We start from the raw sequence: 13,717 nt of genomic DNA on the forward strand, positions 1-13,717 counted from the left end.
AGTCGATTTTTCAACCTCCCATATGTTCCTCCCCCATCCTCACAATTTGGATGTCAACAGTTTGCAATGAACAGGAGCACCTGATTAAAGTGACTCTTATGCTAAAACAATTAATAACCCTTCCACTCAAGCAATTTCAGCAGGCGGCATTGGTTCTTCCTGTTACTATGTAACTTTACTGCATGACAGCTCTGTAGTTGTGTTAGGAGAAAAAAGTAAATAAAAGGTCATCTGCGGGAAATCTGCAAAGTGGAGACATTCAGAAATATATATTTTCCTTTTTTCTTTGATCTCCAAGCAACTGTGCAGTCCAAGCTGTTGTGTAACAGCCTCGGTCTGGATGTCTGCACAGCTCAGCTGAAACTGGCACAGCTGCTGATACAGTCCACCGCTTTTTCTATTTGTGCTGTGGTGCCACATCTTTCTTTAGTTTGGCCGATATTGGTATCTGATCGCAGTTTTCACAGGTGGGGAGAGCAGCTGGGTTGCCGGAGCTGTAAACGCCCAGCACGCTCAGACACAACCTTGGATCTATTTATTTAAACTTTCAGCCCTTTGCCAAAAAGGGGTCTCTTGTCACTGTTGAAAGTTTAGTCTGTGTGCAGGCCACTGGCATAGTCTACAAAAACAACTGCAGCCCCCCCCCACCACCCTCCCCAAAAAACAGCCCTTTAAAAACAGGAATGTGCTTTGCTTGGATAGACGCAGATTGTGTCTGCCATGGTGTAAGTGCAGGTACAGTTTCAATATAATTCAACATGCATGTCCTCGTTTGAGCCCCGCTTGTAATCCAGTGTACACAAATCATTAAAGACCTTCATCACGATTATTAGAGTCATTACTGTAGTGTGGAAAATTAGTAGCTGTGCACCACTACCTGCAAGACGGCGCTGAAGCCTGTCAGCTCTCAAAGCTTTTCAGCACATTAAAAGCCTTCATGTGCAGTTCCTGTTATTCTCCAGAGACAGCTTGGATAGATTCAGTCCAATGTTGTGTCGACCAACAGGGGTCAGTTAATATTTCTGTTAATTTATGGGGAACTTATTACACTCATTTTCAACTCCACATTTTACATTCTTAGACTCTGTTAGAGTAATTTTGTGTGATTCATAGCGCACTGCTCTTCGGCGCAGCCCAGGCGGTTTTAGCTCCTTTGTCTTCTTTTAGAGCAGTGGTGTCAAACTTGAGGCCCAGGGGCCAGAATTGGCCCAACAAAGACCCCAAAGCTTTGGAAAATGTGAAGGAGGGCATAACTTTTGAACGATTACTTGCATTTTCAGGAGTTTTACATCATTTCCTACTGATAAGGACTTCTCACGTTGCCTTTCATACATGACCAAATAAACCGTTAAATGACAGAAAAGTTCCAGTTTTTTTTTCCCCCCACCATCTACTAAAGATTTCTTAAAAACATAAAAAAGGTCATTTTCTGCTAACTAACAAAAATTGCCCAATCTGGGCAAAGAGTTGTGCTTCTAGATTTCTTTCATTTACTACCAGCAACAGATGGTTACAACACACTGTTGTAAAAGCAGTTCTTTTTCTTATATAAGATGTGTCTGGGATTAAATGTGCAGTTAAACTTCTAAACAGTGACAGAACAGGGAGGTTTCACTGGCTCACTTAAGAATAAAGTGGGCTGTATGTAGCCCACAATGTAAAACGAGTTTGGCTGACCACAAATGGAACACTGAAGGAAGACAGAGCTGTGTGCTGAGATGATCATAGCAGGACGACCTCCTTTCTTTTGCATTTGGAGCAGTCTGAAGCCTGAGCTTGGGAACTATATGCCAAGATTATTTGAAACTTTTGCTATATTGCAACCATACAACTAATGACAAAGAATAGTGAAAAGCATATGAATAGATCCACTTTAATAGAAGAAAAATAAATAGAAGCTGGTGAAATGCTGACATCAGTGTAAGGAGTGTTCCCCTCTTAGGCTTATCTATATCTTAATTTGCATTGTTTTGAGACAGAATATGAATGGGCAGTTAGTACTTCTGCAGTTTCCCTAGATAAGCGCACCATAAACATCTGACAATACGTCAGACGTGCTGGAACACTGTAGGAGTTACTGACGTATTAAACTGGAAAGCAAAAGCTGAGAAAACAAGAGGGTACAGGAGTCACTGTATGCATTGCCCCCAAAATGAGATCCCAATTTAGAGTCATTAGTTGGCAACACAACAAACTGCTCACACACTGGAGAGAAGCAGAACAACTCCACATACAGAACTCCTCCAACTCTTATCTTCTCATGTGTCCTATTCTCTCCCCCCCCCCCCCCCCCCACTTGTTTGCCTCTATTCTTTGCGCATGGCAAGTATTTAAGAGTCTACCCTGCCAGACAACGACAGCAATCAAAATCACCTTCTGTAAACTCAAAAACGGACATCAAAGATATCTCAGTTCACTCCACAATGTTAACAATTATCTTCTCTTTGCTATGATTAAATACAAGCACCCTGTAATGAGAGGCTACTTGGACAAAAACCACAAAGTGTAACCCTGTACTCTGCAGGTGAAGTTTTACCACTAAAAAAAAAAAAAAAAAAAAAAAAAAAAAAAAAAAAGCTGCCATCAGCACCTACGGGCGGTAACTGGTACCATCAGCATCACCACAAAACTGTGGCACGTGCTGAAGCAGTTTTACCAACAATGGAAATGTAAGCCTGGCAGGGGAGTATCAGGTAGATGAAAGAGACATGGGCACATTCAAAATACCCACTGTTAAATGGAGCAACACTGAAAAGGTACATGCCCATACACAAGCACAGACAGATGACCAGTCACGTGTTGGAAGGGAGGGTCTGTCTGAGCAATGAAGTACAAAGATTGAGTTATTAATCATAAACCCTTTAGACCAAAACAACATTGGTATGTCAGGGCACCATTTAATGTTTTTCCCCTCCCTAAAGCTTTCAAAGTTTTTCATTATAAACTGCATCTATGAAACAGCTACACATACCATCCAGTGCTGTAACTTTTTTAATTCTATAATTAAGATTTTATTTTCATGTCTAGATCAATATGAAAGCCACGGCTGGTTGAGGTTAAACACAATCCCCCTGCTGTGACTGGATGGTGAGTCACACTGTTTTAATGAGTGTGTGAAGCCTTTCCTTTCATCTGAGCAGACAGAGAAGTAATGTGGCGACACCACTGATGACCCGCACTAACAGGCTGGTACTGACTGATACAGTCCACACACACTTTCCCATGCCACTACACTGGTCACAGGGGCATCTTCTCTCAGGCACAAGGTACTCACACTATCATAAACACACAACTCTTTGTCCAGCACTTAACAATAGACTATACAAAGACCAGTGTTACAATTTCATTTGTGAAAAGTCGAGTGATGTAAATTTCAACATCAGACACTGAATGCGGGGAAGGCTCTGTGCAAAGGTAGAGGTATGTTCTAGTCTGGTATGAGCACAAATGCACTTCTTCATAGGAGACTCCAGGTAGTTTAGAAAGTAGAACAACTACATGGTCATGACATCCACATCGCCAAGAGAATCCCAGCGACGGGGCCCATTTACACTTTCCATTCTCCTGCGTGTGAACGGCAACGGATGACAAAAGTGACATCATACCCGTTGGCACGAGTTGCTCTTTGCCGTTTTTTCGCCCAGTTGTGCATCTCTAAATTTTTCCAACAGATGAGCTTAAGCCAAGACTGTCAGCATGTCCACCTGTGCAGGTATTTCTATTACACAGGCACTCCCAGATTCCCCATGGAGGGAGATTTCTGCAACTTTGAGACAAAAGCGCCTTAAAAGCAAGTATAAATGGATGAAGCGTCATCACTGGTGTCCAAAGCAACCACTGCAGCGAGCATAAATGAGCCATAAGGATGCTCTGACTGTTTCAACATCAGTCACAACAATGCAAATTCCTCTAAACCACATCAGCAGTTCACCACCACAATAGCACTAAATACGCCCCCTCCCACAATAAGAGCAGCCAAATCTCTATCAGCAAAGACTCCTCTGTCCTTCTGGTGTTTGAGGGAATTTCCCCTTTGTATTAAATGCTCTGGAAGAAGCCAGCAAGGGGGAATATTCATGAGAATCAAATGCATCACCAGAGGAATATAGACACTGAGATAAGCAGCAGGACAGTGAGAAGTAATGCACGACGTGTCAGCTAAACCACAAGGACACAAGTTATGGCTTTCAGGTGTTACACTTACGCGACCTGACTGGTCGAATCAGCCTTTATTTTTTAAGTCAAACATTACTGCAGGATGACTTATGAGCCAACTTACAGTTAGTTGGTTTTGGTCTGGCCATTTAATCTCTCGAGGCGGTGACTCACACTCCGATTGGGCCTCTCAAATATCTCAACCTGGTTTCTTGCTGGAAATCTGTGGATATCTTTTTGTTTTTTGAACCACTGGTTGACAATTAAAACAAAACCCTGGAGTGAACCCGTTCATTACACAACCGAGCGAGGGACATTCCAAGGAGGATTGTGGGTATGAATAGTGAATGGTAATAGATTCATTTGTATGCTCGATGACTGGCTGGCAGCAGTCGAGACCCTCTCCAGAGTTGGGATCAGCGAGAGAGTGCGCGAGAGAGACTAGGAGTTGGTTCCCATTCAGAGTGCCGTGGTGTTGTGTTTGAACAAATACATCAGCACATGCACACACACACACACACAAACTGAGAGAGCCCGGTAAGGAGTCTCTCTTTTCATGCAGATCTTTTGTCTCTCAGTAATGTCTGGTATGCCGGGATACAGGCCTTTGCTCAATGACCTGATTTCTATGGGACTGCCGAGACACTGGTCTGTGTGCGTGTGTGTATTTTTCGTGTGCGCGTGAGTGTGTTTTCATATGCCTGCGAGGGCTTCCTCTGGATCAGGCACAGGACTTACCAAGGCAGACAGAGGCAGACTGAAACTTATCCAGCCAATAAGAGAGCCGGAAACACAAAAGCACATATACAGACACACACAGAAGGCCTGGCATGAAGTAAACAAAAAGCCCTCATAATTGGACCAGGAAATATTCAGGGGGGGGAAACTTGATTCTAGTCAGCACCATAATTGCAGCCCAAGACACAGTTAATGCAACAGTTGATAGTTTGGTAGGTTTACCAGTTGGAAGACATTTGGAAAGAAATATTTAAACTAGTATTAAAGACGTAATCTGCGGGGGATAAAGAGGCGAAGGAAATCGCACAGTGTAGATCAGCTTACCTTGTCTCTGTATGAAGATCCTGAGGAGCGGGTGAGCGGTTGACACCGCCTTGACGAAGTTGTCGTCGTTGTTGATCGGGAGCAGGTCGCCGTGAACGTCGGCGTAACCAATCATCACCTCCATGTTGGCGATGCGGTGGATATGCAGGATGAGTTTGTAGAACTCCTCAAACTTGCCGGGCTTGACCCGATCCACCGAGAACCGGCGAAACTCTGCCCCATACTGAGAAGAAAAAGGAATAATCAAAAGAGGAGCTGTGAGAGGGACAACCAAACAGGATGAGGAAACTGGGATTCTGACTGTTCCACATAAAAGTCACAGGGTGGAAGTTCACCGAGCATGTGGTTGTGACCTTAAGTAACATAAAGCACCAAGAAAGGAAGGTTTTTTTTCCTGAAGCAGTAAACAAACTGAACAGCTGTGATTCTCTGCAACTTTAAATACCGCAAGAGGAGCGTAACTTTCCAAACAACTGGATTACACAACATGAAACCTTCAGGAAATATAGAACAAAAATACTTTCAGTAGGAGTTAGCTGACGACTGATATCTCTGTGCTAAAGCTACAACTAAAACTGCTTACATCAGCAATCTGAAGGTGTGAAAATCCCTCTACAGTCACCTGTAAATCTCAGCCCGAGTCTTGTTTATATAACGTGTACAAAAAGCTAATAAAGCTCTCCCTGTTCCCCTTTTCTCCGGGTTTTATGCTAAGCTATGGTGTCTGCAGCTTTGTATGAAACTGACAAATCTCAAAGTTTTGTTATCAAGCTTCTGGCAAAGAAATGAATGAGTGCATTTGCCAGAATGCATAAACAATCCAGTGATTAATAACTCAGATACTTAAAACTTCTTAATCATGAGAATAAGGTTACTTTCAGCTTCTCTCTTATTAACCAGGGGTCACCATAGCAGGCAGCTGTGCAACTTTGATTTATCTTTTTAATATCAGAGGCCTGTCTTGTAAATAGTAGATTAACTGGTTCCTGTCTTTTCTATGCTTTTTCTACCCAAGTGCTTTCTAACATACATAAGTGCCTTGAGGGAATGTATAAATAACACCAAATTGAATTAACACACATTGACACTCCGCTGCATGTGTTGGGGTTCGGTATCTTGCCCAATGATATTTTGTTATGGATTGAACCCTCACAGTGATGATTCATTGGTCGGTGAATTACTCTTTGAAACAATATCAAAACTTAACAACTGTTTTCTTCAAAGATCCAATGTTGATGGGTTTATTGTAACTTTTTTCATTGGTGCAGATGCTTTTAAACTGTTGTCATTTGTGTTGCCTTTTGTAATTGATTTCACTCTTTAGGCTTAAACAACTACACTTCAAGGATAATGTCCTAGGAATCACTCCTAAGACCTCTGAATAAAGCAATATTCATTCTGTGTCTCTAAATTTGCAGTACTTTGAGCGCATTACAACATGAAGACTCCAGATAATCTCAAAGGACTCAGATGATGTAGCCAACAGAAAAATAAATACAAAAGCTGCAAACTTCTAACTCTCAGTGGTCCCCATCTTGCATACATAGTGGATTGGAAGAGAAGAACCAATTTTTGTCACTAAGAGAAAGTTCCAGGGGAAAGATGCACTCCTCAGAAGGAATTATGCATAATTTCCAAAACAAACTAGGAAAAAAGGAGAAAAGTCAGCACCAGACTTCACACTGAATTTGGATGAAATGAATTTGATTAAAATAAATCACCAAACAGCAGCATTGGTATTAAAAAATAAATAAATAAAATAAAAAAAATCCATCCCATTCACCTTATTTGTACCGTTTTAATGACTATTCTATGCCTTGTATATAAAACTAAACTACACTCCGGAGAGTCAACATTCACAGAGGTCTAGATACTTACCCTAAAACATTTGCAGGACCTAGCTCAAGTAGCTTTTCAGATTTGAAAACAAGACAAAAGTAAACCCACCTCAACTTCATCAAAATACTTGGAGGGAAAAAAAAAAGAGAAAAAAAAAAGAAGAAACGAACAACATTAGGGTCATGAAAGTTTGCACAATTGCTATAAGAGGTCTTTCTTTTCCCCAGAATATTTTCAGCCACATCTGAGATGGTCAGTTGTGAAGCATCTGAAGCGCCAACATGGAAGGACCCACAAGTACATTTGCAGCCCCTCACTTCACGCGTGTTGATGTTCACAATTCTGAGACATCATCTCAGTCTTTATACAAAGCCAGGCTGACATTTACTAGATGGCCTTCATATACTGAGCACACCAGTCTTCTAGTTTACTTATCTGCAAGAAGCTGAATGAGCACATTCCCTAAAACCCAGTCCCTTTACATCTGTGCCTGCTGTTGGGATCTTCCTACACTGGCTAAAATTATAACCGGATAAGATGCATCGGGGTCTGGGTGGTTCTCCATCTCAGCTAAATCATTTCCTGGGGGAAACGCTGTAGCTTTACGTGCGACTCTGCACATCAAGATCGTATCACCGAGAAAACAAATTTCAGCCGCGCACTGCCTGAAAACACCAGGAAATGGAAAGCAGGTCCCTATACAATAGCAGAATTCAGGTAGCTATGCATGACAGTAGCAGGCAGCCACTCCTCCCACCCACTATTTATACACAAAAGCACAGACTTGAACAACTGGGCTTCAGCTTTTCCTGGGTAGGCCACTGTATCGCCAACGAGAGCGTGCCTGAGGGTCACGACAAGGTCATCATGTGACTGAGACAAGCACACAAAGGCGCGACTGAGGCGCTGAAGCACGGTACAATAATCTACAACAACAGACAGCAGCAGTGGCAGCACCGGGGTCTGAATCAGAGTAGTAATTTGTAGACTAAGGCGCTGTTTGTTACTGTAATCATCAGCTCACAGCTGAGGGAAGCTGACAGCAGAGGAGAAGAGTGGGGAGATGATCAGGGAGCAGGAGGAGGAGGGAGAAGAGGAAAACTGCTGACATAGGAGAGCAGCAGAATACTGACTGGAAAGAAGAAGAGGAGCTGGGGGGGATACATTAACCAGCTCTGTAATTAGAAGATGACACATAAATTTAAGCGGCGGTGTGTGAGGAGACTTAGGGGGATACCGGGTGTAATTTGTTGCCAGGCTGACTCAAGGCAGCGGGAAAGGCAAATGTGTGAGGCTGCATTTTGAAAACCTGCCACCCACCTTCAGCTCATAAACCTCAGCCCGTATTACAATGACACAACAAGCAGACAAGCAGGTTCGTCAGAGTGAAGTAGGTGCTGTTAGCGTCGAGGAAAGTGAATCCGAGGCGCGCATATACTGTAATCAACTCTGAAAGACATCATACGCTACGCTCCACATCATAATTATACTTGTGCGTATCACTATCCTCTGAACGCGACTGCTCTCTTAGTGCAGCACGTGATCAGTCTGAAAAAAGAAATCTGTTTGAACCAGCAGAACCCGGCCCTCAGGTATGAGCAAGTCTGAACATGGCGCGATTAATCACGGGCCTCAGTGCTAAACCTCGACTCTTAGAGCACACCACTACAAACATGACATCACTTGCTCTGCTGGCCTACTGCTGCAGAGTGACGTCCGACAGGCTGAAACATGTCTGGAGCCTTTTAACTGACACACTGAAGAAAATGGAAGATAACCGACTTCTTGTCTCTGGCCAACGCTGGCTCTTTTCTTACCTAATATTCGGTAAGTCGGGGAAACTCACCTCAGAAACTGCCTACAGGCTCCCAGGATTTTAAAAGACGACTAAGTATTTAATAAAGGAGAACCACAGGACCCCACTCCACTCAACCCCCTACATCTCCTAAAACACTCTGATAAGAGCTTGATGTGAGTGAAACCAGCAAATCCTGGCTGAGGCCTCAGTGACAGGCAGCCAGACACCTCCAGTGTTAGCCCTGATAAGCTTATCACAGAAACAGATTCCTCTCGAAGGAAAAAACAAAACAAAAAAACAAAAAACAAAACCATGAACCAGTAAGAACCAGTCACACAACAGCAATCAATCACATATGTAACACTCTTGACACTTCTGGAAATCTGAATGTACCTCAGCATTTCTGCAACGTCTTCATAACAGACATTTTTCTCTCTAGAGCCTTATTTGGCATACGATTATTAAAAAGGGAGTGCACCTAAAGGCCATGTTTGCTTCTGCTTAACAAATGAATTATTTAGACTTTTTTTGGTTTAAAGAAAGTAATCGCATAACAAAAATGAATGCTCACATGTTCAACTGCACCCAAAGACACTCAAAAGATACTTTTGGGGGCTTCCTTATTCACAAAAAGGTCACCGCAGCGACCAGTTGCACGCGTTTGACTTGGGAGATTTTGTGTCCCTCGGTTGCAACCAAAGAAGCGTCTCCTTCTGCAATCGAAGCGGCATCTTTCTCCTATCAGAGTTTGTTTCAAGTCACACAAAAACCACGTACTGAGAGAGAACTCCATGTTTAATAAAGCGGCTGTAGGAACCAACAGTAACTGTTACAACTTTACATTAACTACGCAGAAGGAATGAAAACCTGTTTGTCACGGCACAAGTTTGCATAACTATATAAAAACAAAACAAAAGTGAATACGAGGATGATTCGAGTCGGTAAATAAGCCGTTTGGCTTTGGATATTACCATGAACCATAGTTGTTGTTATGGAAACATTTGTATCTAATGAGAAGGTAGGAAGTCCGTATACATTTTATTGTGTATTTTTTTGTTTTGTTGGCGTTTACATAAGAAGGTAAGTCTTGATGAGTGTTACACAATTTATGAGTCCCAAACCTCATCGATGGGTCTTGTTTATTTCTGTGTATTTCTTAAAAATGTAACAATTTTTACTCATTAAAGTAAAGTATTAGGTTACATTTACAGCACGCTTTTAGTGCCAGTGTTGGCAGTCTGGAAAATCTCATTTTACAGGAAAAAAAACAAAAACAAGATAAAATGGTAAATGGGCTGCATTTACGATAACTTTATCTTATTGGATAAAACAAACACTGACAAAGTTTAACTTTGAGGACATAATCTGCAGTTTGAAAATGGTGATAGATTGCATTACATATTACTGCAAAACTTTAAAACTGTAATAATATTGTAATGTGCCCTTAGTATTGTGAGGATATCATATTATTTACTACTAAATGATGAACTGAATTACGTGTAGCTGATCCTGCTCCTCTGTGCCTTCAGAGGCCCAGACTGTGGCAGAGCTATGTAACAGATAAGATTTCCCTTTACAGGTATTCAAATGTCCTCAACTGTCAGTGTGCTATTTCTCTCCAAATAATCAGCTTTTGTTTCATTAACACGCTTGATTTCTTCACTGAGGGAGATGAGGGAACATGAGGGACGGGGGTTAGAGCTCCCAACACACCCCAAACGGATCAAAACAAAACAAAACCTGACGAAGTAGAACAAAATGTGAAACCACTTAAAGTGACGTGACGGAGACGGAGAGTCACATCTGATCCAAAAGTGGAAACGTGTGACGTGGTGGCATGACGGTGTGCCGTGGTGACGCCGGTGGACCTGTCTGTTCTAGCCACAGAGCTCCTGGCGTGCCAGTCCCACCCACAAACAATCTGCGGCAGCCACGGAGTGACCACTCCTGTCTCTGTGGAACAAACCCTGCAGCAAAAGAAATGGCAAAACAACAAAAAACCCACCTACACACACAAACACTACTCGCCTTTTTGGCCGTTTTTGTGTGAGTACATGCGCACCCACCTGTCACCATCAGAGCATCTGTGCTCCATCTGTCCACCACCCCACTGAAACTGGGCGGCCAAAAGGTGGAAACAACTCAGGAGTGAATGAGTCACCTTCTGCACCACTTGCCCATCTCTCAATCTAACCCTCAGGTGTGAACACATGCGAATACTGCATTATCTCACAAATAAATCAGAAACACTGGATTAGAATGCAGGTCACCAGCAATCATTGTGGGGTTCACAAGTGATGAGTGTCAGCTGGTAGTTCTTCACAGAGCCCACACAAACAGTCACTTGTGTATCGAAAAAACAAAACAAAAATAAAACTCTTCCTCTGCAGTATAAACTAAAATAAGAGCCGCATAACTCATGTGGATGTATTGTGTACGTGTTGAGATGAAAAGCTTCATAAATCAGGGCACTCCATTGAGACATAACAATTGAAATCTTGGCAATCCACTTGATGTTTGTGTGTCCATTAGTCTGTCAGCGTTTAAAAAAATGATCTAAAACAAAGAGCTAGGCTGATACTGTGTAGCAAGAACACAAAAACTCAGTGCAACTAATGCAACGTCTGACTTTAACAGGTGGAAACTTTGTTGCTGTAGGAAATCTGGAGAGCTAGGTGCTTCAAAAACAACCCCATTACCCACCTACCCAGCCCTCCTCCATCAACCACCCACAGCAGCATCGGGAAAGAAAGAGTCAAATCAGCAAAATCTGGATAGGAAGTAAGAAGCAAACAATCACTGCAAATGAGAGAAACATCCAGAACCTGCAACTTTCCCCGCACAACTCACGGGGGAAAAGCGGAAATAGTTATGTGGCGTAGGCTGCACACCGTCCGACCAGCTCCGGCTCCGTGACGGGACAGCCATGTGAACATTTATCATGATTATTATTATTTTAATCCCCCCAAAATCCTATCCACCCACACCACCACCAAGCAGGGCTTTCAAGTTTCCACTCACCTTGCTTTTCACTTCCACAGCGTTGCAGTTAGGATTTCGCAGAGGTTGCGACTTATTAAAGCTCCGATTCATTTTTTTCCCGTTTGAAGGAAAAAAAAAAAAGAAAAAAAGTTCAGTCGCCTTTGCCCACAGAGAGAGGGGCTCTGGTCCCGGGCTTTCTGCTCTAAAAAATTCTCCCTGTTCGCTTCTTCCACAGAACTTCGTGTTTCTTTCACCTCCCCGACTTCTTTTTTCTTTTCTCAGTGCGCTCCGACAGACATGAGGGAGGACTTCAAGAGAGAGCAGGAGGTGTGCGACTCGCCGCGTTGACTTGAGGAGTGTGAGTTAAGTTTTGAAAATGACATCAGCCCTCTTTAAAAAAAAAAAAAACGGGATTCTGGGATGCATTCACGTACCGCACGAAATCCCCAACTCCCTCAGTCGGGATCTATTTGTATCCTTGCTGTAGTCAGTAAAGGCTGAGTAAATAACAGCTACTACTGATAATGGATTAAGGTTTAAAAATGTATGCTATCGCAAAACAAACAAACAAAACACACACACAAATATTTATAACAATAACAACTTGATATGTATTATGTCCTGTTAATAAAAATATCATATTAAATCAGCCGTGTTTAGTCGTCTTTTGATGCATATGAAGAAAAAAAAATAATGAAACCAAAATATATATATATTTAAAAGTAAGCATTTAAAAATATAGATGTAAAAAGTAAGCAGACTTCCTCTAACCCCGCCTTCTCCAATTTATAGCCTAATATATTCAGGGTAAAAAAAAGTGGTCTTTCCGGTTAGTTCGTGCATTTCCAGAATCTGCGAAGGCAGCACTGAGCACGCTGGACCTCCGAGACACCAGAGGACGCGATTTTCTAAACATTTTTTTAAAAGGTCTGTAGCTAAATGATTGAATTCATTGATCCAAACAAGGTGGTGTAAGCCCACAAACCCTGTGGTGTGGAACAAGTATCTTTTAATATAACCCCCCCAGTTCAGTTTGCAATCATTACCTCTGTAAGTGAAGGTGAAGTGTGAGCCACTGGGAACTCAAACACATAAAAACACCATAGTGTGAAGAAAACAGCCACATATCTTTATATTTAACCATCTGCTGTAGCCTGCTCAACTTTTCAGATACATAACAGGTGAAGATTTACTTGCATTTTTACATTGTCCTCATAATATGGAGTTAAATATGGCCTATGATGCCTTTAAGTCTTATTTTTGTGATCTTTTACAGACCACAAAACCATCTTTTTATCCAGGTTACACGGGATTTGTAATAAAACCTGCCACCCAATTTGGGTGGTCAAGAGGAAGCTATTCTTCTGTCAGCAGAGAGCTTCAAAGTGCACCAGGTAAACATCTCTAATTGCCCCTGGAACGTGATAATCTCACACCCCCTCCTTTGTGAGGTATAGGCATCCTGAGCCATTCAACCTGAACAAAAAACCTCACAGCGTAAGAACCAGCTGATCGGGAATATTCATTTTCAGCTGGGTTAATTAGCATCCATGACCGCAATCCTGCTTGACAGCATTCCTGGGCCCCTGAAGCTGGCTGTGCACAACAGCTGCAGGCTGCTACCCTCTCAGTAGCTCAAAGTGCTGCTGGTTTACTCTCTTCAGGAATGTGTTGACTGCTTACAAACAGAGCCCAAACCCAGGTTTCACTGCGATCCTGCAGCACAGACTCTGCAATGCTCCCTATGTGACTGCATGCAGGGATAGTTACGCTATAGTAGATTTAGTGAGTAAATGTTTATCAACTGTAGTCAGAACTACATCTGATGGGTGCCCACAATCAAGTTAGGACTATGGTTACATTGACATTTGGTTATTAGCA

The 13,717-nt window shown here is 42.4% G+C and overlaps 1 protein-coding gene across 1 annotated transcript in view; it reads right to left on the reverse strand.

Moving 5' to 3' along the window:
* pard6gb (par-6 family cell polarity regulator gamma b) overlaps window positions 1-12,210 on the reverse strand; it is a 34,585-nt gene extending 22,375 nt beyond the window's left edge. The window contains exons 1-2 of the mRNA XM_085395924.1: window positions 11,876-12,210; window positions 5,218-5,440 (exon numbers count right to left, since the gene is read on the reverse strand). Coding sequence (XP_085252050.1) covers window positions 5,218-5,440; window positions 11,876-11,947 — 295 coding nt within the window. The 5' untranslated portion in view covers window positions 11,948-12,210. The remainder of the gene's footprint in view (window positions 1-5,217; window positions 5,441-11,875) is intronic.
* Window positions 12,211-13,717: the final 1,507 nt, after the last annotated feature.

The sequence above is a fragment of the Rhamphochromis longiceps genome, linkage group LG22, assembly GCF_057381845.1.
Source record: "Rhamphochromis longiceps isolate RC_006_pf linkage group LG22, R_longiceps_female_GT1.1, whole genome shotgun sequence".
In the NCBI taxonomy this organism is placed as follows: Eukaryota; Metazoa; Chordata; class Actinopteri; order Cichliformes; family Cichlidae; genus Rhamphochromis; species Rhamphochromis longiceps.